Below are 27,415 nucleotides of genomic sequence, written 5' to 3' on the forward strand. Positions count from 1 at the left end.
ACAAGGAGATGAAGCTCTGTTCTGCCAAGGATACTTAGGAGAGAGTTGTTGTTGCAAAGGGAAGAAAGGGAGCAGGAGGAACAAAGTTGCCCCCTTCCTGTCTTTTTCTGAGGCAACTGGAGTCTCCAGCTACCCAGTGCGGGTAACCCAGGGTTCCACCTGCAGCTCGGGTGCAGGGAGTTGGGTACCCAGGTCTGGGGGACCGAGGTGGGTGGGGTGACCGCCAGGAGCGCTACCCAGCGGAGCAACAGTAGCCTCAGGCGTGGGCCCTGAACTCCCCAGAGAAGGCGGCGGCTGCAGTTTGGAGAGCAATTTGGGGGCGCAAAAGAAAGCTGGCTCGCGCGCAGGTGGCGCTTGCTGCCCCAGCCCCCTGTTGAGCCAATCGCGGGCGCAAGCGCAGCCTGGTGGCGGCGGCGGTAACGGAGCGCGGGGCTCTGGCAGCAGCCGGCAGAGGCAAAGGCGGCGCCAACCGAGAGCCGCGCGCAGGCTGGAAGGAGGCCCGCGGCTAGGAGCCGGCGAGAGCGCTCGGCGCTGGGTGGTTTCCCGGTCGAGGGAGGCGAACTTCTCATGGGGAAGAAGTGGAGAGATGCTGCGGAAATGGAGCGGGGCTGCTCCGACCGCGAGGACAGCGCGGAGAGCCGCAGGCGCAGCCGGAGCGCCAGCCGGGGCAGGTTTGCCGAATCGTGGAAAAGGTTAAGTTCCAAGCAGGGGTCCACCAAGCGCTCGGGACTCCAGTCTCAGCAGACGCCGGTGAGTGGCGGGGGAGAGCCCCAGTCTCTGCTCCCTTTCTCCCTCCGCAGGTGGCTCGAGCCCTTTCCATGGTGCTGAACTTGCCTCCTTAAGGGCGAGAGGCAGGGAACTTGTGGAGCCGCTTCTAATGAAAGAAAGTGTTGGGGGCTGTGAGGAAGGGTGAGAAGGAACGTTTTCCCTCCCTTTGGCGGGGGAGGGTCTCCTGATGTCTCTGGCGTCTCTGCAAAAATGGTAAACATGTTCGAGAGGCGAGGGGGCTCGCTGTCAGATCATAAGAGTTTTGCAATTAACAGAGCGTGTGAGGTGTTGTTGAGTGTATTGTGACTCCTGTGTACGTTCCCAAGGGTCTGTCTGTGCAGCATGTCGGAGATACTCGGCATCCGCTGAATGAGGGCGGAATAGGAAGGGCATGCCTTGTTTTTACTCTCCTAACACTTGCTCTTTCCATCCCACACCCCCACCATTTTAATGGGAGCGTTTAATTGTTTGCAGAATGTCATTTGCATACAGAGAATAGCAAGAATATCCCAGGTGCTTATAATCCCACTGCTTAACATATACAGCGTTCAGATAACAGTTTTCCCATGTGTCAGCTCCATTTCACTAATTGGTGCAATAAAAGCATTCAAGTGAAATTAATATAGGCATCATATGTGTGTAGAGAAGTACAGTTGATAAAAAAACTTTAGCTGCATTTTCATTTATCCTAGAGAGAGAGAACTCTGTGCTTGAAGAGTGCAAAGCCCTCCTGTTGCTCATGGGGAAGGAGTATGCACCACTTTTAACTTCCCAAACATCTTTGCTATCAGCGTGTGTGTGTGTGTGTGTGTGTGTGTGTGTGTGTGTGTGTGTGTGTACTTGCTTTACATCTAAAGGGCTTGACAGCAGGTATTGCATATTGAAGAGACTTTGATTTAATTAAAAGAAAGAATGGTACATAAGCATTGATCTCACAGCATGATTAATGTTACCCTGCTCTGTTTTTGGGAAGTCGTCATTGAAGGATAAAAATTAATCCTTGAAAAGTACGATGTTTAAACATTACTTCCACCGAATGTAAGATAAACATTTAAAATTTTTGGTGTGTTTATTTTTGTTGCGTGTTTACAAAAACTACTAGCATAAAATGTTATTAAATTTCAGGTATTTTTCTTAATGTTTTTTGTGGGCGGTTTTTTTCATCTAAATATGGTTATAGCACACCTAAAAATGCAATTGATTATACTTCAGGTGTAGAAATGCTGTTTGTTTAGAAATGTGGATTCAAAAATATTTTTAAAAAGAGAACATTAATCTGAAGATGGGTTTTCTGAAATAAATTATGTAGAAAATACAAAGTTCATAACGTCTTTTTTTGATCAAGTATGTGAACTAAAATTTAATCCTCTTTTTAATTGGAAGTCTAAGTATTAATCTAAGGAACTTCTTATGCTGCATTTTTTATTCTGTTCAACAGGTGTGTGCACAGTCTATATAAACAACGTGTAAAATCTTCATATAACTATGTTATAAGTTAGAGTAAATGCTTGGAGTTTTGTTACTTAGAATAAAAATGTGAGAAAGAGCCTAAGAAGGTACCATGAAAACCAGAGACATCTGGAAAAGTAACCATGTCCTCCTGTTTACTAAGGGTGATGAGGATGCTGTGGTTCTCTGTAGTACTTGTTAATTGAAACATTAGTAATTCAGTTAAAAACCAGTTAAGGCAAGCCTGTGCTTATTCCCACTTTGCATGGCAAGTTTGATACTGATTTTGTTCTAAATAACTAATAATAAGTGCTTCTAGCTATAATTTTAATTACCAGTTTTTTAAGCAAAGATAATGAGGTTTTGTAAATTTTAGAGCTAAGATGGTGGTTTTAAACCGAGGTTTGATTCCATAGTTGTTAACAAAGACTTTTGACTTTATTTGTAAGTGAGACACCCAGCTTATTTATGCAAACAGGAGGAAGGAAATCATAATGATTATAGCAGACATGCTTATAAAAGTTTTTAATCTTTAAGGTAAATTTTTTTCTCCCCCTTAAAGTGAGCTGCAAAAAAACCCTTAACCTATAAATATTAAAACAGTTAATATGATTAATGCTGCTTTTTATTTATTCTTAGGAATAAATAAGATATCCCATAATGTAGCTGTGAATCTTATTCAATATGTGTTGCCCCCAAAATATTGTGCATCCATCCTGATAAAGAAAATATGTGAAGTTTATTCTTTCTTTTGAAGACAAAATAGATAAATGTGGAAAAATTAGATTAATAGTAAAACATGAGGGCTTTCATACATTTTCTTTCTTTTGAGAATATAAAATAGTTGTTTTTTTAATGTGGCATTTTTTACTCTCTTCTCTGCTTTAGTTGGATTCTTGAAATCGCTTCCAGTTAAAGTTATTCCCAGGGAATGATAGAGTCCATGACTCTGTCCCCAAGGGAAATGATTGTATATGTTTTCATTTTCGTTTTCTTTTTTAAGATAGCATCTTGCTCTGTCACCAGGCTGGAATGCTGTGGGGTGATCTTGGCTCACTGCAACCTCCAACTCCCTGGTTCAAGCAATTCTTCTGCCTCAGCCTCCCAAGTAGCTGGGATTACAGGCATGCACCACCATGCCCAGCTAATTTTTTATTTTTAGTGGAGATGGCATTTCACCATGTTTACCACAATGGTCTTGATCTCCTGACCTCATGATCCACCTGCCTAGGCCTCCCAAATTGCTGGGATTATAGGCATGAACCACTGCACCTGGCCTAGTTTTCAATTTTCAGTAGCAACAAAACATTGCATACATCATAATTAATAGACGATATTTACTTTAGCAAGGAGAGTTCTACTATACTCTTGGTATCCCGAAGTACTTTATTCATGATGTGAGACATGCTGTTTTTGTGTGTGAAGTGTAGGGGAGGTCAGCTTGACTTGACTTTGGCAGTTAGATTTCCTACCTACTTATCACTAAATATCTGGGGGTTTTCTTAGAGGTTGGGTAACTCCTTGATTTTGATGCCAATACTAGAAATCCAGAAGTTTCATTTCTGGCCGTCTCTTTGGAGTAAATGAACTCTTGATGTTCTTATGGAGTATGTCAGGTCTACAGTAGAAAATGTGTGCTATCCATGCCACTGCCCACTTGGATCTGCTTCTGTTCTGGTGACAGGCATAAGCAGCACTGCTCTGTGCAATAACTGAAGGAAGGGGCAGCTGTTCTGTGTCCTAATAGTGGCGTTTAAAATGCATGTTCTCAAGTTCTGGACCACAATAGTGGGTGTGTCAAACAAATCAATCCTTGTTAATTTGAAAAGACTTTTTTCCATTATTGTAATTCAGGAAACAGTCTTCTCTCCCCTATTTTAAGGCTTCGTGGTTTACAATGGAAACTTTATGAATTAATGTTGCTTTGCTATAACCCATTAATCCACAATACTAAAATTACACCTCAAATAATAAAATTCTGATACAGTAAAGTAGAATTTAATTATATTCATTCCTTGGAAATTGTTCTTCTCTGAGATTGGGTCATAGGTTATTTCTAAAATCTGAACTGTTTTTTGGTTAAATGTAAAGACATTTTATCTTAATTTTATAGTTTTATTAGTATGAAAGTTATACATTTAAATTTTGGATATCAAATTAAGTTTATGAATATTAATGTTTTAAATACTGTCTGTGTTGAATTGGTCAATAGGTATAAAAGTAATTTAAAACTTCTTTGTCTCCATTCTATAAGCTATGGATTTCATATTTCTTTGTGAATTACTGTTCTTATAATTCCTGTTATTTGTTTTGATTCCATGTGTACAGAAATGCATGGAAATCTATTGAAAGGCGATTCAGCAAGTGCTGTCTTGCATTACAAATGTCAAATGCTCACCACAGCATGTATGTATTTTTACTTAATCTCAATTTTTTATTTTTTGGAGACGAGGTCTTGCTCTGTTGTCCAGGCTGGAGTGCAGTGGTGTCATCTCAGCTTACTGCAACCTCTGCCTCCCGGGTTCAAGTGATTCTCCTGCCTCAGCCTCCCCAGTAGCTGAGACTACAGGCGTGTGCCACCATCCCTGGCTAATTTTTTGTATTTTTAGTAGAGATGGGGTTTCACCATGTTAGCCAGGATGTTCTTGCTCTCCTTAACTCATGATCCACCAAAAAGAATTAGATTTCAATTAAGTATATTTATCCCCTCCTAAATTATACACTATCCTTTTTAACCTTAATTTAAATTTAACCACTTATTTACCTTTATTTACTTATTTATTTTTATTGAGGTAAAATACACATATACAATTTGCCATATTTGCCATTTTTCAGTGTATAGCTTAGAGGTAATAAATGGATTTATATTCTTCTTTTCCCTCCATATCCCCCCTTTCCCTTGCACTTAGCATGTATGCAGTTTTAATTTTAAAAGATTTCCTTTTCTACCCCCACAACTATTTGAAAGCTTGTTTTCAAATAGATGCAGATTTAATTCAGCCTCTGAGTAAACTCTGTAAAAGGAAAAAAGAAGGTGTGCTGAGGGAGTAAATGATGGAGGTGTAATTAGAGTTGTTTTCCAACCTTACACAGCACTCTTGCTTCCACTAATGCTATAATTGCCCTTATCAGCAGGTACCAACCACAGACTATCACACCTTGTGCAGACAAGTGGGCAACTGAGAGTGTATGGAAACAGCAGTGAGTATGCAGAAAGCACAGTGCTGCCAAGTAAGCAAGTCCATTTCAGCTGTTTACCAAAGCCATTCTTCTCACAGCTATTTGAGATGCTGTGCGTGCAGGAGGGATCCACAAACAAGCCTTACCATTCCTTTCTGATGCTGACTTGCCCTCTTTGGGCCTACTGGGTAATTTCCAGTTTTCCCTGCTAAAAGCGGATTTCTTCAAGGTCTTAACATAAATGAGGAAAAGCCGAGTCAAAGGCAAAACTAAAGTCAGAAAAACTCATCTGCCAACCAATTGCCCATTTGAGGATTATGTGGCTAGTAGGTCCTTTGTGGCTATCATAGAAACAACTGCAACTGGGTGAAAAGAATTCTTGTTTCCTTTTTCAGTGTCTAATATGCTGTTGCAATGTCGTTAAACCTTTAATAGTTTGTTCTTGTTACACAAGGGGCTCTCCTGGTGAAAGCAGAGAGAATCTCCTGCAGTGCTAGTCCATTACTGAATAAACCATTTCTTGACAGGTTGATTTTTGTCTACTGCCTTTTATTCACTCAGTTAAAAAAATAAAAAAGGGACAATATTGTATTGCTCAGGAATACAGTTGTATTTTCTTGTTATTGTGATATTTTTGTGAAAAAAGACCATTTTCTGAAAATGGTCTGTTTTATTGAAGCGTATCTGAAATAATATCTTTCTCTAGTAATTAATATAACAACCAACAAGCTCCTTCTCCTCATCACAGTGAATTAAAATTTTTAATGTAGTTTCACCTTTAATTTGAGGACCAAGAATATGTTAGAAAATGATTAATCCAAAATATTTTAAGTTTGGAGAAGTAAAATACCTTTGCATTGTGATGATTTTAAATTTGTTTTCATGATTCCCAAAGATATTAGAACAGCTTCTCCTGAGATTAATTACTGAGTTTTTAAAAACAATGGAATCATTAAAAATAACTTATAAATAGTAAGAAAACATTACATTCATTTTGTTAGACCAGTTGCGATGGTCTGTGTGTTGCTTTTGCTTTTTATTTTTTTCATTTGCCAAGCTAAAAGAGGGCTGGTAGAACAAAAATGAAAGGATTATAGAGAATAACGTTTAAAGAAACATTCATCTAACTTTTGTTGAATACTTAGGAAGTGTTAGGCACCATGGTAAGTACTGGACAGCCTCTTTAATAGAACTGATAGTTTAACACAAGAGACATGCAAAGTGGCAACACAGAGATATACAAAGTCTATCTTTACATTGGAGCAAAGGTTAAAGTAGTCAATGCCTCTTTAAGTGTGGCGGTGGGAGGTTTGGAGCAAAAGCTTCTGAGACATTGTGCCTGCTTCTCAAAAGAGGAAGAAAAACATTTGCTTGGATTTTGCAATTTGGAAAGAGGGCAATAATATCTTTCTGAGAGTCATTTTAAATAAGTCATGAGGGTGGTTGCCAGTGCAGTGAATGGGAGGCAAGGCAGATGAGGAAAAGAAATAACCACAGTGACAACAAGTGCAAATATTTGTATGGTACTTACTATGTGCCAGGTATTCTTCTAAGTATATTGCATGTGCTATTGTCTGTTTCTTGACTCCCATTAGAGTTCCATTATTTATTGCAGCTGAAATATAAGCTCTACAAAGATAGGATCATGTTTCAGTTCACGGATTCATCTGTGAGCCTTGAACAGTATCTGGCACATAGTAAGCACTTAAATATTTGCTTAATGAATGAATTAATCAATTAGTAAGTATATTAATAAAAATAATACTTTCTAATTAATGTAAGGTAGATTTTAGGTTCTTTGTTATGGAGAGAAAAATAAATAGAGACAAATCTGTTTTTGCAAGATGAGAGAGATACCAGCATGTTTATTTGCTAAAGAAAGAACCTAGTAAAGAAGGAGAGTTTAAATAAACAGGAGACAGAGTAGCAATAAAACTAGTCCACAGACTTGCAGGAGATGGGATTTGTTTTATGGGATAGTTGAAGACCAATTTTTCCTCAATAAATATAGGCTCTGATACCTCTCTTTGTCTTTAAAGACTTACATGGTAGAAATTAGACCTTATGGTTGATTCTTTTGCAGGTTTGACTTAGTATATATTTAGTCTAGAATGCTAGTGAATTAATTCACAAGTTGTCATGCAAGAAAATATGTACTTTGATTAAAACCCTTGTTAAAAACTCAGAGATGGCTAAAACACTATTTTTTATTTTTCTCTGACTTCACCAAATACCTCAAGAGATATAAAAAAATTTCCCAGGCATCAGTAAGTAAGAATCACTCCTTTGGTTGTTCCAAAGAAAGTTATCTAAATTCAGAGTCGACGTGACAATCTGCCAATCCATGCATTTAATATCATGGGATTGTACATTTATTAAAAATGCCTCCCTGGAATACCAAAATTTGGACCACAAAAGAATCTTACAAAAGGGAACACATTCGTGGTAATAACGAGCTAGGTTTTTGTTCTTCCTGAAGGTTAATTTTTCTAGGACTTTCTTGAGAATAGACTTTATAAAGGTGAGATTAGGGAGGGGGGGCTCTGTTGAGTAAGAGTGTTTCCAAGAAGGCGGATGTGATGACACAGGTCATCTCTCATTTTGGAGTTCATTGGAAAATCTCAATTTCTTTTAGAAAACAGTATAGTGCTTTAGAATTGAGCAGATCTAAATTGGAATCCTGGTTATGTTCATTATTAGCTGTGTAGCCTTAGGTGAATTATATTTCTATGACTCTTTTCTCCCCAGTTCTGTTAAGATAATCCTTCTTCCTTTCCTAGTGAGTTTAAGGTTCACTTGCATGTTTTGTTAATGAAGAAAAATATTTATTATATTTATTTTAATTTAAAACTTAGTCTCAAATATACAAAAATAGTAGAAAATGTTGTACAACTAATCCACATAATACACATTAGAGACAAACAATGCCATTTTTTCTTTATATCTTTTTGAAGTAAATAAAATATCTTAGAAGAACCTAAAATAACTCCATGCTGTTTCCTTGATTATCCAGAAACTAATCTCTGACCTGAGCCAAAATTTTGCAACGGGCAGCAAGGGAGTGGTGCTGGCCTTCTGATCTAAGACTGTCTTAACATTCAAATTAGACAGACTTGATTTCTAGCCTGATTCAGGTTATTCACTGATTTTGCAACTGAATCTTATTGTCATTCATCATGATAAAATGAGGATGAAAATACCTGCCCCAGGATGACTTATGAACATTAAGTGTATTAGTGTGTATAGTTAGTTCAGTGTTGGGTCATAGCTATTCACTGAATGGAAACAGTTATGTGACTATTGGTGTTAACTGGAAGCGTTACAACACATATGAAAAACAGTAGTTGAGAGGCCAAGGCAGGCAGATCACGAGGTCAAGAGATTGAGACCATCCTGGCCAACATGGTGAAACCCCCTCTCTACTAAAAATACAAAAATTAGCTGGGCATGGTGGCACGTACCTGCAGTCCCAGCTACTTGGGAGCTGAGGCAGGAGAATTGCTTGAACCCGGGAGGCAGAGGTTGCAGTGAGCCAAGATCATGCCACTTTACTCCGGCCTGGTGACAGAGCAAAACTCTGTCTCAAAAAAAAAAAAAAAAAATTGCTTTTGTTTGACGGGAAATGTTGTTTATGGTCTTTAATTTTTCTGAAATTAGAATGTTGTTGATCACATCCAAGTTATAAGATAAGACTGATGATTACATTGGGCTGGTTTTGAAAGTGCCTTAGAAAATAAAATCAGCTTGTCTTTTTCAAGATGATTATTTTCTACAGCAGATCCTGGTTCTTGAAATGTCCATTCTTCTATGTTTTTACCAAAGGTAATTTATTGACATTCTTGAGGCTAAAATATAAAATCCATGCTTGAAATATGATACTTTTTGCTTTTAGCATTTTTATTATTGGATTCTTTATGTATTGAAATAGATAATAGTTATAAAATTATTCTCTTCATGAAGCTCAAGGACTTTGGGAGGGAATGTTTTTAAAAATTTCTTTTATTGTGGGATATTCCAAATGTATACTAAAGTAGAGGCAATAGTATAATAAACCTATAAGCCAACTTTAGTAATGATCAAATCATCACAAATCAATCTTGCTTCATTTATATCCTTATTTTTTGTTTCTTCTCTCCCCACTAGATTATTTGTAAGCAAGTCTCAGGTATTAGATTACTTCCTCTAAAAAGTATCTGGAAGAGAAAGACTATTTATTTATTTATTTATTTATTTATTTTTGAGGCAGAGTCTCTCTCTGTCGCTCAGGCTGGGGTCCAGTGGCACAATCACTGCTCATGGCAGCCTCAACCTCCCAGCTAAGGTGATTCTCTCACCTCAGCCTCCCGATTAGCTGGGACTACAGGCTTGTACCATCACATGCTGCTAATTTTGTATTTTTTGTAGAGAAGGGGTTTTGCCACATTGCCCAGGCTGGTCTCAAACTCCTAGGCTCAAGCAATCCTTCCATTGCAGGCTTCCAAAGCGCTGGGATAACAAGCGTGAGTCACTGTAACTGATCAGGACTCTTTATTGAAACAAAACTGCAACACTATTATCAAGTATAAATAAACTAATAACTTCTTAATACCCACAGATATTAAGTTAGAACCGCATTTTCTTGATTATCTCATAATTCTGTTTGAATCAGAATCTAAGTGGTGGACACATTGCAGTTTTCCTTTCTAGTCTATAGTTTTCCACTCTTGATCTCTTTTCTTTTCCTCTCAACAATTATTTGTCAGAGAAATGTATTTATCCTGCAGAGTTTTCTACATTCTGTATTTTGCTGAATACATCCCAATGGTGTCATCTCAGATGTTTCTCTGTCCATTGTATTGCCTATGAACTGGTGATTTGACCAGGTGCCTAAATCAGTTTTAATTTGAGTTTTTGGCAACAATATTTCATAGGAATTCTGGCTGTCTCTCATTTTTGGGTATTAGCTACCATTGGGGATGGTTGCTTAGAACAGGGGTTGGCAAACTTTTTCTTCAAAGATCCAAGTGGTAAATGTTTTAGGTTTTTTGTTTTGTTTTGTTTTGATGGAGTTTCACTCTTTTGCCCAGGCTGGAATGAAGTGGTGCAATCTTGGTTTGCTGCAACCTCCACCCCCTGGGTTCAAGTGGTTTTCTTGCCTCAGACTCCCAAGTAGCTGGGATTACAGGCACTTACCACCATGCCTGGCTAATTTTTGTATTTTTAGTAGAGATGGGGTTTTACCATGTTGGCCAGACTGGTCTCAAACTCCTGACCTCAGGTGATCTACTCACCTTGGCCTCCCAGAGTGCTAGGATTATAGGCATGAGCCACCATGCCTGGCCAATGTTTTAGGTTTTTTAATGCTATTGGGTCTCTTACAATCATTCAATTCTTGCTGTTACAGCTCAAAAGCAGCCATAAGCATTACTTAAATAAATGGTTATGGCTGTATTCCAAAAAACGTTACTTATAAACACTAAATTGGGAATTTAATATAATTTTTATCTAATGAAATATTATTCTTTTGATTTTTTAACCATTTAAAATTGTAAAATTCATTCTTAGCTTACAGGCTAAGAAAAACTGATAATGGAATGGATCTGGCCCTTATTTCGAGTTTGCCAAGATCCGTTATTTTTATTTGGACATTGTAAAATAGTGATATTATGATTCTGTCTTTCCTCTTTTATTTAATAGCTGAAATAATTTTATAAATAAAAACTTCCTTCATCAACCTTTTTCTTATCCTGAGTCATAATTCATATAATAAAGTCAAGATGAATGCTTGAGACAGTTTTTAAAAAGTTGAGCTAATAATAATAGAAGCTGTGTGGCAATTTGTTAGGGTACTGTCAGGCTTTAGATTTTAATTGGGTCATTGTGTTCTGTTAACTAGCAGAAAATATTTCACCCATTAATTGTGGAGGCCAATTAAAGTATTATTAAGAAATAGAATGTGTAAAAATATATTGTCAAACTATTTCTGTATTAAAGATTCTGCTTTCAGAATTAAAATAGTGTTGGGCATTGTGTTAAGTTTCCAATGCTGCCATAAGAAATTACTACAAACTCAGTGGCTGAAAGCAACATGCATTTATTATCTCATAGTTCTATAGTACAGAAGTATGACATGGGTTTCACTGGACTACACATCAAGATGTCAGCAGGGCTATGTTTTTGTAATTTCTAGATGAAAATCTATTTGTTTGCCTTTTCCAGCTTCTAGAAGCCACCCAGATTCCTTGGCTCTTGGTCCGTGTCTTAGTCTGTTTTTATGCTGCTGATAAGGACATAACCAAGACTGAGAAGAAAAAGAGATTTAATTGGACTTAGAGTTCCATATGGCTGGAGAGGCCTCAGAATCATGGCAGGAGGTGAAAGGCACTTCTTACATGGTGGCTGCAAGAGAAAATGAGAAAGAAGCCAAAGCAGAAACCCCTGATAAACCCATCAGATTTCGTGGGACTTACTATCACAAGAATAGTTCAGGAAAGACTGACCCCCATGATGCAATTACCTCCCCCCTGGGTCACACCCACAACATGTGGGAATTCTGGGAAATACAATTCAGGTTGAGACTTCAGTGAGGACACAGCCAAACCATATCATTCCACCCCCGGCCCCTCCAAATCTCATGTTTTTGCATTTCAAAACCAATTATGTCTTCTCAACAGTCCCCCAAAGTCTTAATTCATTTCAACATTAACCCAAAGTCCACAGTCTAAAGTCTCATCTGAGACAAGGCAAGTCCCTTCCGCCTATGTGCTGGTAAAATCAAAAGCAAGCTAGTTACTTCCTGTATACAATGGAGGTACAGGTATTGAGTAAATACAGCTGTTCCAAATGGGAGAAATTGGCCAAAACAAAGGGTAGCCTAAACCTCAATTCTTGACTTCTGTGCACCTCCAGGCTTGACACAACATGGAAGCTGCCAAGGTTTGGGGCTTTCACCCTCCACGAGAATAGCACAGGAAAGACTGGCTCTCATGATTCAATTACCTTATCCTGGGTCCCTCCCACAATACATGGGAATTCTGGGAGATACAATTCAAGCTGAGATTTGGATGGGGACACAACCAAGCCATATCAGTACATTTGCCCATTTTCAAAGGAAGTAAAATTACATCTTAATGGCCTTTCTACTATCACATTGCTTTCTCTAATTCTCCTCTTCTGCCTCTCTCTTCCTCATTTAGGGACCCTTATTATTACACTGGGCCTATCTGGGTAATCGAAAACCATCTATTTATTTTAAGATTAAATGATTATCAGTCTTATTCCCCATTGCCATGTAAAGTACCATATTCACATGTTCTGGAAATTAGGATGTGAACCTCTTTGGGAGGCTATTATTCTGCCTTCCACAGGCATTGAGATACTACTCTTTGATTTGTTAACCTTGTACTAGAAAATGCTATGGAGATGCTGTTGAATGATTCTCTCTAAGGTGTCCTTAAATCCACTCATGTATTTGGAATGAGGTTTTCCTGGTAGACAAAGGTACAGAACAGATGAGGGTCCTTGCACACTTTGGTTTTCTAAGTGTTGAATTTATAGTGATGGTAGTAGAAGAGGAAATTGCGTTTCTTACTAGTGGATATTCAGTAGATTTGGATATGTGAATGTTTTGTTTTAATGAGCACTCACTCCCTACAAGATAAAGACTCAAATGGTATAGGAGAAAGACATGTAAAAAAGACTTCTGAGGGACTTACTTGCTACAGAGGGGAGGAATAAAACTAGAATTTGGCATATAACATGATATATTGTAAGCCTATTAGATAGTAATTATACATATTTTACATATTATGACTATATTGTTCACATTATAAGTACACTAAACTTGTCTTAATTATATTATTTTACATATTAGGACTATATTATTCACACTATATTATTACTCTGTTAAAAAACTTTAATAAAATGGGTCGAATGAGTAAGAAAACCAATTGATTGTACTCATGAACAAATAATTTTTAGTTATTGATTAACTGAATCAAAGCTGTATGGTAAAATAATTTTTGAATATTCTTATTTAATATTTTCAACATAGATATTGCAAAATGCATTTTTTGCTAGTTTGTAAATATTAACTTTTTTCTTCTCCATGAATGAGAACAACACTTAAGCTGAAATCTTGCATTACAATTACTTTTTAAATAGAGCTCTTACCATTTTCCCCTGTTATTTGAGGACATCTGATTTTTCATAAAAGTGTTTTTCTCCTTCGCTCCATAAGTAATAATTATAATAGATAATTATTATACATCACTGTTAATAGGAAAGAAACAAAGGTGAAAAATTAAGCACTTAGTGAGGACATAAGAACAGCGTGAGTCTTCAAAATGTTAATGTGAAATAAGGTGAGAAGTTGAGTCTCCCTTTCTTTTCAAAAATGTGCCTATTTTAGGCAAGTAAAACTTTGTTAAGAAGTCTAGAAAATTCTGACCTGAAAAACTAAATTACTGCAAGTACAACTGAAGTCACACCACGCTGGGCCTTGAACAATTAAACTATAAAACTTCATGGAAACAGTAGATGGATGGTTTTCTCCAGAACATCTGTCACAGAGGATGTGTTTTAGTTCATTTAGGCTGCTCTAGTAAAATACCATAGCCTGGGTTGTTTATAAACATCAGAAGATTATTTATTATCATTTTGAAGGCTGCAAAGTCTAAGATCAAGGTGCTGGCAGATTTGGTGATGGGTGAGGGTGAAGCCTGCTTCCTAGGAGGCTATCTTTTGCCATGTTCTTACACAGTGGAACTTCTTTATAAGGGCATCAATAGGGGTCTTTTTTTATAAGGGCACCAATCCCGTTCATGAAGACTCCACTCTCATGACCTAGTAGTCTCCCAAAGGCCCCACCTTCTAATATCATCACCTTGGGAATTAAGTTTCAACATACAAATTTTTTGGGGGGACACAAACATTTAGCACACAACACGATGACATTTATTTATTTATTTTTGAGACAGTCTCGCTCTGTCGCCCAGGCTGGAGTGCAACAAAATGATCTCGGCTCACTGTGGCCTCTGTCTCCTGGTTCAAGTGATTCTTCTGCCTCAGTCTCCCGAGTAACTGGGACTACAGGTGCATGCCACCACACCTGGCTAATTTTTTGTAGTTTTAGTGGAGATGGGGTTACTCCACGTTGGCCAGGCTGGTCTCGAACTCCTGACGTATGCGATCCACCTGCCTTGGCTTTACAAAGTGCTGGGATTGCAGGTGTGAGCCACTGTGCCTGGCCTCAGGATGACATTCTGTGGTGAAATTCAGGAAATTTCCAAAGTACATAAAACTTTTATGTATTAAAAGAACAGAGAGCTAAGGAATGTGAAGCATCCTGATCTTGAACTGCTATCTTCCTGTCAAAAATCAGAAAGATATAAAACCCATTTGCCTATAGCATTTGTAGCAGGTAATCTTGGGTTATGTGTCTACAACACTCATTTGTATGTGTGGGAATGTCTTGAGCTTAAAATCGCAGCACTTGTTCAGAATTAGGGAAAAATGAACAGCCATGTTTGTAGATATACAGCTGATGGAGACTCTATGAAGATGATTGGATATTGTATTAGTCTGTTCTTGTGCTGCAAATAAAGACATATCCAAGACTGGGTAATTTATGAAGGAAAGAGGTTTAACTGAGTCACAGTTCAGCACGAGTGGGGAGGCCTCAGGAAACTTAAAATCATGGTGGAAAAGGAAGCAAACATGTCCTTCCTCACATGGCAGCAGGAAGGAGATGTGCCAAACAAACGGGGAAAGTCCCTTATAAAACCATCAGATCTTGTGAGAACTCCCTCACTATCACAAGAACAGCATGGGGGTAACCATCCCTATGCTTCAATTACCTCCCACCGGATCCCTCCCATGACACATGGGGATTATGGGAACTACAATTCAAGATGGGATTTGGGTGGGGACACAGTGAAAACATATCATATATGAAGGCTTAGAAATTCTGTAATTGGTCCCTCATGGCTACAAAGAAGTACTAGTGAAGCATGAAGCAGAAACTAAAGAAAGCTGAATATTATATTCATAGCATGGCATAAAAACCAAGACAAAGGCAAAAAGGCCTGGACCTTCACTCAGGATAGAGACTTTTCCCTTTATCTTTTCTGATTAATGATTTTACTGTAGTTATACTATATATTATTAGTATTACTATTCCACCTTTTATATATAATTAAGTTGAAGGTAATCGGTGAGTATTCATTGTATGTCTCTTTGTTGTTGTTGTCTTTATAACAATATAAAAGAAGGCTTTCAAGATTTATTGAGAGGAAGTAGTATAATTGGACCTGACATTTGCTGTCACTAATACATTGCCTAAAGTGGGTACTAGTTTCAGAATAAGATCTATTTCCACTTTTTTGGCTTTATATCACAAAATCATCCCTGTAAACACACATTTTGAACAAAAAGATAAACTTTAAAATTGTTTTCCATTGTTCTAAATTATCGGCAGCCATTTTGTGGGAAAGAAATGAGTTTTTATTTTTATGCATTTAAAAGCATTAGACACTCCTGCACTAAATGAAATTAGCTTTCCTTAAAAGATAAACAATAATGATTCAAATTACCATGGCTGAGGACAAAACGAGAATGATCTGGCTTACAGCTACAAAAAGAGGTCATTGCTTTGAAGGTTCATCAAGTTATTGAATGTAACTATAGAATGCACTGGAAACAGTAACTAAAACAAGAGCTTAATTCATACCAAACATCCCAACTGAATAGGCCATGAAAAATGAATGCAGAAGGGGCCAGAGATAAGCCAGAAAAATCAACTGCTTTTGTGTCATTACCCATTAATTACAGTTGGGGGAGGGAAAACAGTTTTTTCAATCATACTGTATCTTGTATAACCGGTGCCTTTGGGTCCACTGATGGAGACAGAGTGTTAGACTGGTATGATAACATCATGGTCGGGTATTAATGTGAGCAGTGAGGTAATTCCCAGGATATTGTATTACTGCATAGTTCATGAATCATACACATTGTAAGACCTCTAGAAGCCTGGACATTATTTCTTCTTCCTGGGTAAAATCCTCTCATGTACCTAGAGTATAATCTGGTCCTTTGGTTTAGGATCTCCTTCAGTGCAAGGACTGTATTTTATTCATCAGTGTCTTCCAAATCTTGCTCAGTGCCTGGAATGTTGTAGAAACTCAGTCATTGTGTGTGAAGTAAATGAAAGAGCATAACGGAAATACTCTAGACTTTGGTGTTTCATATCCTGGACAGAGAGAGGATGAAGGAAGAGAGAAAATGATCATAATTTTGACATTTATTAATAACAAGTGCTTTCAATGATCTCTTATGTAATCTTTCAACATCATTCCATGGTAGGCTTTATTTTGATGCACAAACTATGAAAGAATAAATTAAATTTTAGAGAAGTGAAGTCTATTTTAACCAAGGTCAGCTGGGAAAAGGTAGAGAAAGAATTCAGGTATAACTACCCTTTAATTCTTTTGTCCTTACTCTACTAACTTGTGAATTAGAGGTAAGATGGTAAGAGTATAAGCAAGGTTAATGTGTGTCTTTTCCCTTGCAAAGATGATGTCTTCTTAAAGTTGGCTTAAAGGTCACTGTGGATGTTGAGACTAAAGACATTACTTAACAATGAATCTACATTGTCTGCAGTCCTGCAAATACACTTACTTTCAGGAGAAAAGTATTGAATGAAAAAATAAAAATTAGGGCAATATAATGGTATTTACATGACTTAGAAAATTTATTTCCAGTATCTTTTTAATGTGCTGCATCATTTACTTACCCTTTCAAGTTTTAAATAAGCCTGCTTATTTCTTTATGTGATGTCAATCAAAACAAAATCAGAAAGCTTTAAATTCAAGTGAAACTTAATTAACCCTTGTTAAGTGGGTTCACTTTGTGTGTGTGTGTGTATGTGTTTGTGATATTTCTATTAAAAAATATGACAAGAGACAAATAAGTGTCTTCATTAGGAGTTTAATTTGAGAAAGTGATTACCTTAGTTTGTCTCAAGATGAGAATAGAGTCAGGCCAATTTGCTGTATCTTTAGTGTCTTCGATTGTATCAAATGGGGATTGATGTCCATAACAATGACTCTCAATCGAGATACTGTACTCAGTCATAAGAGAAGGATGGATTTATGTTCTATGATTCCTACTTACTACGGCAAGAAACTGCATTCAGATCAGAAAGAGAAATGTTCAGAATCGATGAGTGAAAGTAGAGTTGATGATTAACTGGAAAATCATTTAATCAAAAATACCTCTTTCACAAGCTTTTTTTTTCTTTTTAGACAGAGTCTTGCTCTGTTGCCCAGGCTGGAGTGCAGTGGTGCAATAACGGCTCACTCTGCCTCCCGGGTTCAAGTGATTCTCTTGCCTCAAGCAGCTGGGACTACAGGCGCATGCCTCCACGCCCAGCTAATTTTTGTATTTTCAGTAGAGACGGGGTTTCACCATATTGGCCAGGCTGCTCTGGAACTCCTGACTTTGTGATCCACCTACCTCAGCCTCCCAAAGTGCTGGTATTACCGGCATGAGCCACTGCACCCACAAGCTTCTTATTTAATCTCATTATGTATGCTCCTAAAAAGAATAAGACTACATCTTCACAACCAAGTATATTTAAAATCTAATTAGGACATGTTGCCTTTTGTTGCTAATCTAAGTAGTGATGATAGAATTGAAGAATTTCCATTCATTCTTTCCTGTCTTATAGGGATGTAAGGGAAGCCAAGTGTGCTGACTCTCCATTTGTTATGAAAAGAAGGGAGAAAATGAATATTTGCTGTGTGCTTAGCATTTTGTTAAGCTTTTTTTTTGTTTATAAAGGTGTCACATTTTATATGTGTTATCTCATTCAATTTGCACAACAACCTGATTATTTTCATTTTATCAATTTCCAGCCTTCCTGGTGCTTATATTCTAGTGAGGGCCAGCGGAAGATACACTGGCAAGTAAATAAAAATATAATAAAATGTCTAGTGATTATGAGTGCTGTGAGGAAAAATAAAGCAAGACAGGGAGGTGGAGAATGACAGGGAGCACTATTTTAGCTAAAGAGAAAGCCTATCTGATTGGCGCTATTAGGTAGATGTCAGAAGTAAGTGAGGGAGCCAGCTGTGGAGATACTAAATGAGGGAAAGAACATTCCATGCAGAGTGAACTGCAGTTACAAGTGTCCTGAGGCAGGGGCATGCCTGATGTGTATGAGGAACAAGAAGGCAGCCAAAGAGGCTGGAGCAGTCAGCCTGGAAGAGATGGGTCGGAGAGAGAGATTTGAACCGAGGTCTGACTCCAAACCTACGTGCACAAATGCTCTCCTCAATCTATGAATTGGGGAACTGTGGAGCAGTTAGGGAAAGACTTAGGGAATTCAGAACAAGTTGCTGCAAATGATATAATTCTGTTCTTTTTTTATGCCTGCATAGTATTCCATGGTATATATTTACCACATTTTCTTTATCCAGTCCACTGTTGATGAGTACCTAGGTTGATTCCATGTCTTTGCTAGTGAGGATAACACCATTTCAATGACCATTATCTGTGACAGTGGTTCTCGGTGTTAGCATACATCAGAATCACCTGGAGGATGGTTCGTGGCATTAGCGTATATCAGAATCACCTGGAGGATGGTTCGTGCGTGGTATTAGCATATATCAGAATCACCTGGAGGATGGTTCGTGGCATTAGCGTATATCAAAATCACCTAAAGGGCTTGTTAAACCCCAGCTTACTGGGTCTCATCTTTTGGCTTTTCCAAATAAGTACAGCTGAAGTGTGGTGTAAGAATTTGCATTTTTAACAAGTTTCCAGGTGTTACTTCGGATTCTCGTTTTAAAACGACTCACATATACAAATTCAGAGTAAGACTGAGGAGGGTATAGGAGAGGTGAACATTACGGTTTTGAGTCTACCAGCAACAACCTGGCAAACTCCATGGTACAAGATGGAATCTTTGACCACTGAAGAAAAAGAAATTACTGTGAGTAAGGCATTATTGCTCTAAGTTGCAATTAATTTGGTTGTTTGTGGTTTTAGTGAGTTTGTGAATAATGTTCTAGCCAGGGGCAATACCACATTATACAAAGCCATTTCTTAGGTGACTACCAATGTCTAAAATCTCGTTTCATGGGATTAGAAAGAGTAAGGTGGGGAATTAATATTTTTTTCAAGGATGAAATAAGATTTAATGGCAGTTATAAAAAAGGAGATAAGCAGACGCTTCTCAAGACAGAGAAAAAGAAATGGAGAATTACCTCTGGGGTTAGGTCTGGAATTTTTTTTGTCTTAACGCCTTAATAAGCACTTTAAACCTGTTAGTATGGTGGAATTTTATTTTATAGAGGACCTGTCTTCTCTGGGTGAAGGCCAGAGAAGACAGGTCCTCTATAAAATAAAATTATACACAAAGGCAAAGAGACTCACTCAGAATAAGAGAAAACCAGAGTAAAGCTAACATTGTCAGGAATATTTGCAACTGATGACATCCTGTCTTACGATATTACTTATATTCACATTATTTAACCTGTCTTGTATATTTGTTTCTCTCCTTTACTTGCCAGAGAAGAACATGTCTCCTTTATATACATAGAATTCCCGAAACCTAGCACAATGCCTTGGCCACATGTGTGGTCAGTATGAGTTTCTTGAAATGTTTTAGTGGGGAAAAAAATGAAAATTCAAACTCCAATCTGTTTTTAAAAGTTGGTAGGAATGACTTGCCATAGGCAATAAATGGCAGTTCCTGACCAATACATAAACACAAATGCACACCAAAGCCTAGGATTGTTGAATCTGGATACAATGAAATGAAGAACTGGTCTTAATGAAAGACCAACTCTGTACTGACTTATCTGGAAAGAACCTTGTGACTTTGTAACGTTGAAGGTGGTAAATAAGGCATCTTTAAGAATCCAAATGATTTGAGCTTTGGGTGGAACCCAAAAGGTACCCCAGAGTGTTGAAAAAGTGTTGAAAAAGTGCTTGTGACAATTGGGAGCAGTCAAGGTCTAGAAGCTCAGCCAGTCTGACATCATTCAGCCATTTTTGTCAGCTTGTCCCTAACGAGGTGGATATACATTACTGAATCTGGAAGAAAAGCAGATAAGTAGGTTAGTTGATACAGTTTGAAATGTGGATTCCTCTGGTGTTGTCTCTAGGCTGATAAGCGTCCAAAGTCATCTCCGGGGAGGAAATTGTCTTTCCTGGTAGAGAAGGGAGAAGGGACACATTTTAAATTTATGTTCTGCTTTCAGGCAAATAGGAGAGCAGAAAGCTTTGTGTGTGTATATATGTATACATATATATATATTTCCATCTTAAATTTCATAGGTCCAAAAAGGCATAATGCACTTTATTTCTAGAAGAATATATTGTTTTCCATCCACAAATTTTAGTAATGAGCATAAAATATTGAGAGAAAACAAACTGCTTTCATGGTGCCAGGCTTCAGTTTGGGAAAACTGTTTTGTAGAGAGTGGTGACAGCAAATTACTCTCAGTAAACAAAGGAATGGTTACTCAGTGTCAGGTTTCTTCATTGCTTAGATGAGATGTTTGCTTCTCCTGTGTGCAGATCACATTGCAAAATAGTCTCAAAGAAGATGAACCTTGAAAATAAAAATTGCAAATTTTGATTGGTTTTCAGAGGGTAGTTCTTTAAAAAACAATTATTATTTAATGAATTTCTAGCTTTCAGTGGATCTTTCCTGTTTATTTCTTATAACATTTTCAGTCTAAAGTTATCTGTCAAAAAGTGAAAATCTGCTACAAACATAAAAAGTGAATTTAATGTTAATGAAAGCAACTCGCTCACAGCAGGAAATGCAGTTTTACACCAGAATTTTTCTTTGATGAGCAACCAGTGATAGACTGAAATGGAAGTGCTGGAAACCAAGCAAAGCTCTTAATCAGGTATTTAGGGGATTGTCATAGAATACATTTGTCAGTTTATTGGGCTGAGACTTAGAGCAGGTTTTGCTTTGTCCATATTGCATGTTGATGTGGTGATGTGCCTGTGTGAGGCTTGTAAAGGTCACCTCTTGCTGAGTCTTTGTAGGGGAGTTGATAAGGTCAAAGGTTTAGAAATAATTCTTAAATCTCCACTGAGCAGAAAGGTATCTAAGTTGCTATAATATACAGTTGTCTTAAAGGTCCAGAGATACTGGAAAATATCAAATAATATGTATGTTTTATCAGTTGACTAATTTTCAAAGGGTAACTGTAAGAAACCAAGCATAATGATATGACAGGAATTCAGTCAACTGTGTTTCCTTTAGGGTTTTTATAATTTTTAATTTCAGCAAGCCTGGAAATGTTTTTCTTTTATTTGGAAGTTTTTGGATATATATTATTAAAAAGATCCATCAAGTTATTTCACTTATGAAGTATAAAGAAGTAGACATTTTCAAACAACATTTTGTAAAACCTCTGGTTTTTGTGAAATGTCTCTTGGGATTACTTGGGAAATTAACCATGTGGTCAAGAGGGCATCGCTCTTTGCCACTAGGCCTAACTCAGTAATGCATAAAGATTGAGGGGTCTCAAATGTGGAAAGTTCTCTCCAAGGCACAGGAGAAAACCATTGTCCTCAATGACACATGCAAGTGGCATTGCTTGCTGTATCTATTTATAACTGTATAGATAATCTGTCACATTTTCCTTCAGTGTCTAAGACACTATTTCCTTTTCATATTTTTCTTTGAGTATGATGTCAGAATAGTCAGGCCTTCTTCATAAGTTGGTAGTCATATTGTATCTTTGTGATATTGGCTGCTGTTGGGAAAATAATTTTTCTTCTACCCTTCTAAATTCTTATCTGAGACCCCTGGAACAAGACAGGTTTACAACAGAAAACCAAACAGAAGTTTCTTAACATGTATATTTCATAAACTCGGGAGAAAACTCAGGGAAAGAGGAAATCTTAAAGAGCTTACAAAGCATCTTTAACAAAAGCAATATATTTTAGAGAAGTGAAAATATAAAAGAAAGGAATCTTGAGTCACCGGGGTGGCAATTGTGGGAAGATAAACTTAGTTGTGTACATAATGATGTGGTCAACAACAAACCACACACATGACACTGGTCCCATAAGATCACAATACTGTATTTTTATTATTCCTTTTCTATATTTTGCTGTGTTTAGAAACACAAATACTTAGCATTGTGTGACAGTTGGTAACAGTGCTCAGCACAGTCCCATGATGTGCAGGTCTGTAGCCTAGGAGCCACAGGCTGTACCGTATGGCCTAGGTGTGTAGTAGGCTACACCAGCAGGTATGTGTGAGTATAGCCTATGATGTCTGCATGAGGACAAAATGATATATTTCTCATTAAGTGACACAGGACTGTATATAGGAAATAATGGTAATTAAAGGCTAGTTGGTATGGTTTGTAGCGTGGATTCCTCTGGTGATGTTTCCAGGCTCATAAGGCTCTAAAATTATCTCCAGGGAGGAACATTTTCTTTCCTGGTAGAGAAAGGAGGAGGGACACCTTTTGTAAATTTATGTTCTGCCTTTAGGTGAATAGCGGGAAAAAGAAAGCTTTTCTTCTTTTTTTTAAAATTTCAACTTTTATTTTAGATACAGGGAGTGGATTGCTGGTTTGTTACATGGGTATACTCTGTGATGCTGAGATTAGGGGTACAATTGATCTTGTCACCAGGTAATAAGCATAGCACCCCATAGTTAGTTTTTAAACCCACACCCCCTTCCCTCCTGCCCACCTCTAGTAGTCCCCTGTCTGTATTTTTGCCATCTTTATGTCCATGTTTATCCAGTGTTTAGCTCCCACTTACAAGTGAGAACATGTGATACTTGGTTTTCTATTTTTGAATTAATTCACTTAGGATAATGGCCTCCAGCTGTGTCCATGTGGCTGCAAAGGACATGATTTTTTTTTTCTTTTTATGGCTGCAAGAAAGTTTTTTTTTTTTGGTATTTTCTGCTTCTTGCCTTTGGCTCAAAATAATCCTTATGCCAAAGTGGCATATTTTAGGGTGGCGTATTCTGCTAGCTTTCTCTTTCTTACTCCCTACACACATCCCCCCAGCTATATTCTGAAAGGAGGGATTTATATGAGGTAAATCACTCATGGTAAAGGACTCTGAGGGGGAAGTGATCAACAGAAAAAGTCCATGTGGCATCCCCAGCCTCAGATTTCTCTTTGGTCATCCCCTAATTCTCTTATTTCCCTGTCTCCTCCATAAGAATTTCCATCCCCACCATGCACCTTGGGATGTCTCAGATCCTGGTTCTTTTCCCTTTATGAAGAGTAACAGGCTGCAAAGACAGTAGCTAATGTTTATGAAGGTTTAAAATAGGGAAATGATAAAAATTATTATTTAAAATGAGATGTAACAGAAAACTTCAAATCAATGTATAATTGGATTGTGACTATTAATAACATAATTCATAATTTGATTTAAAAGAATAGTTATATTGTATTTTATTGAACAAATCTTAGGAGTTTTACTGTTCAGAATGTCAGAATTACACTTGAAATATGTATCTGAACCAAGGTACAATCAGTTATTATTCTGACTTTTATTATAGAGCAGAAATTATTAGTCTGATATATTATGAGAAGGAAATAAGCTGACAAGATGATTTATATCAGAGCCCTTTTTAGAGTGTATTTCAACTGTTTTAATTGTGGTAAATATGCATAACAAGATTTATCACTTTATTTTTAAGTGTGCACTTTAGTGGTATTAAGTACATTCACATTGTTATATCAGAGCTTCTAATGAAACATATGCATTGTGATATGTATCTCTGGTTACAAATTTTTATTGCAAATTTTGTTTTTTCTATTTTGCTATTACCCCATTATGAAAGCTAAAGTAAGATAATTCAAGATTTATGGCTAAAAGAAATTAACTGGCTAGATACCTGGCTGATTTTTAAGTTCCTCAGGAGTAAATTATCTCAGGACTTTATTCCTCAGGCAAAGAGATGCCTATTAATTTGCAAGCAAATAAACAGAAATGCCACTAGAAAATATGGTATCTTCTGCACATTTGAATAAATTTATCAGTCTGGAAAAACCTGAACAATCATTTGATCTCTTCGTCCTCTGGGAGAGATGTGCTTTTTTTTTTTCAATGCCAGGGCTTTCAGAATCAACAAATATTATCCATATATTGCTACTATGATAATTATTATACTGTATTAAAGTCTAACAATAAGGCCTTTTCTGTTTGCTAGTTGTATAAATTATTTTGGAAGAAAAATTGCCCTAGTAAGTAGATACAGTAGTAGGATTAGCAAAACCTAGAAGAGCTCTAATATTTTACATTTTTATCATAGCTTTTTAGTTTTATTTTCCTCAGGTTTGCATTCTTACGTGTGTGTGTGTGTGTGTGTGTGTGTGTGTGTGTGTGTGTGTATGTCCTTTATGAACCCTTTTAAGTTGAGGCAAAGGGGCATGCTCAGTTTGAGTTTCATAGATTGAAATATTTAACTTTCCTGATATCATTAGTGATGACTTATTTCCTCACTACTCAGGACCTTTCTCATTTCTTCATAATACACTAATATCCCCTTCTCCTGAATATGATCTGCTAGGACTGCAGTGAGGGTCATGTGGGCGAGGATGAGACCAGAGAATAGGCAGTGAGAGAGCTCCCTTTTGGAATGTGAACAATGAGGCTGCCAGAAGTCCAGTTCTGCTTCATCTTAACAGGAGCGTGTCCTGATGAGATCATTTGTATTGAGAGAACTGATCAACTTTCCACTGCCTTAATCCAGAGCTGCCTTGGTTCCTGTCTTTTCCAGGTTCTTGAACCTCCTGGAGATTATATGAGACCCTGATATCCTCTCAATAAATTCCCTTCGGTTTGTATTTGCCAGAATCTGTTTCTGTTGCTTGCCACCCAAACACCAGCACAAGGACATTCCCATTGCCGGTGTGGTAGAAATGGGTGCCATGACTCAGATATTCCAGGACTCATGATGTTTCACCATGCCGTGGACAACTATTTTTTTTAAGCACACTACTAAAGCTAAATTGAAAGCAACAATTCATTCGTCCTTTAAAAAATGATTTTCAATTACTCAGATATTTATTCTTGTCCCTTTTTACATTTTTTCATGTCCTTTTCACCAAAAAAGATCTTTAGTCTTTTTAAAAACTTGAAAACAAATTTTTAAAGTTGATTTTTATCAGGTGTTTTGCTAGTGACAAAAAAGAATGGTATATCAAGTACAGGCAAATCATTTGTTTCAAGAGAGAATAAGTAAAGATGGATATACAATTATTTGATGTTTGGCTTTTGGAATAATCATGTCTTCTCCTATTTTGTAAAGTCATTTTCTTAGAAATAGAGCATTTCTAGTTTAGAAGTCTATGCAAGATGATAGAAGAGCCCAGAATCGTGTGCTCTGTAATATTTCCATTTTCTTGGCACTTTACTTATTTCATACCTTTCTGAGATACGTTTCCATTAATTCTTTATGGATGAATTTTTATTTACTAACTTACATTAGTGCACTAATTCAGTAAAATTATGACAAAATAGTTGAAAGTCGCTGTTCTCAAAGATTTGAACAGGATCTTCACAATAAAGGACATGTAAATAGTCCATAAGAACATAAAGGTATGCTTAATACCATTAGTTTATCAGGGAAACGCAAGTTAAAACCATGATGAGATATCGCTATTCACCCAATAGTTTGGCTAAAATTAATGATTGACACGGCTGGTGTTGTCCAGGTTATGGAGCAGTTGAAGCTCACATGTGGTGTTAGTGAGAATATAAACAGGTACAAACATTTCAGAGTATTTTAGACAGTTTCTCATAAAGTTTAACATGCACATATCATATGGCCCTGTGATCCCAATGAAAATATATGACCACACGTACTGTCACATAAATGTTCTTAGCAGCTTCATTTGTAAGAACTCCAAACTGGAGGCAACCCAATGTCCATTAATAGAAAAATAAATAAATTGTGATATATCTCTACAACGAAATACTCAGCAATAAGAAAGAATGAATTATTAATACATATAACTACATGGTTGAATGTTAAAAATATGCTGAGTAAAGAAACCATACAAAAAATAGTACATGTTGTATGATTCTATTTATATGAAACATCAAAAATGACCAGTCTAATTTAGAGTGACAGATAGTAGATCAGTTATTACCTAGGGCTGGGGATGGGTATTAAATTGGGAAAAAGTACAAGAAAACATTTTGGGGTTATAAAAATCTTCTATATATTGCGGTGGTAGTTTCACAGCTGTATAATTTTGTCAAAACTTATTGAAATATATACTTAAAATGGGCACATCTTATTGTATGTAAATAATACCTCAAGAAAGTTGACATAAATTTAAGTGAATAGTGTCCCTTTAAAAAATCTCATTTTGTAAGTCATATCTTAACGTGATTGTAACTAAAACGAAAGCATAACTCAATGGTTATGTTTTTAAAAAGTGTTGTGCTTTTTGGTAATTTTAAACATAATTCCTTTTCATCAACAATGAGAAAAGATCGAAAAATTTTCATCCATTTCCATTTTAATGAAAACCAGCTATATTTTCTAAATAATATTTTAATTATGGAACAATAATTAGCCTTTATATCTTCAAGCAACTTGTGTTATTACTTTGGGGAAAACAATACAACAAAAACTATCATTTAAGGTGGTGAGAAACTGTCAACCAATCCAAACTAGTATATCAAATATAAAAGCAATTATAATTTAAAATATTTCACTCAAAATTTGTATATTTTAGAAAATTTGTGAGGAAAAACACACTAACATATTGATTAACTTCGCTCTCTTGTACCTATTCTAATTTATATAATTAAATATTCTCCATTGATTTACAACTTTTAACAGGTGCCAAATCCCAACAATGCTTTGATATTACAGGTTAAATTACCAGGCCTTCTTTTCTCTTTGTGAAATAAAATACTATTGAATATTCATTTATTGAGAAGGGCAATTCTGAGCCTCACTGTCAACTAATGGAAAGTAAAAAAAAAACAAAATTGGAACATTATAAGAGGATTA

At 36.8% G+C, this 27,415-nt stretch overlaps 1 protein-coding gene across 7 annotated transcripts in view; it reads left to right on the forward strand.

Moving 5' to 3' along the window:
- Positions 1 to 437: 437 nt before the first annotated feature.
- TRPM3 (transient receptor potential cation channel subfamily M member 3) overlaps positions 438 to 27,415 on the forward strand; it is a 921,715-nt gene continuing 894,737 nt past the window's right edge. For all 7 annotated transcript variants that reach the window (XM_032290701.1, XM_032290713.1, XM_032290703.1 and 4 more), the window contains exon 1: positions 438 to 750. In XM_032290701.1, coding sequence (XP_032146592.1) covers positions 568 to 750 — 183 coding nt within the window. In that variant the 5' untranslated portion in view covers positions 438 to 567. The remainder of the gene's footprint in view (positions 751 to 27,415) is intronic.

Source organism: Sapajus apella, unplaced genomic scaffold (genome assembly GCF_009761245.1).
Source record: "Sapajus apella isolate SASKATOON/1434 unplaced genomic scaffold, GSC_monkey_1.0 scaffold24, whole genome shotgun sequence".
NCBI classification, from domain to species: Eukaryota; Metazoa; Chordata; class Mammalia; order Primates; family Cebidae; genus Sapajus; species Sapajus apella.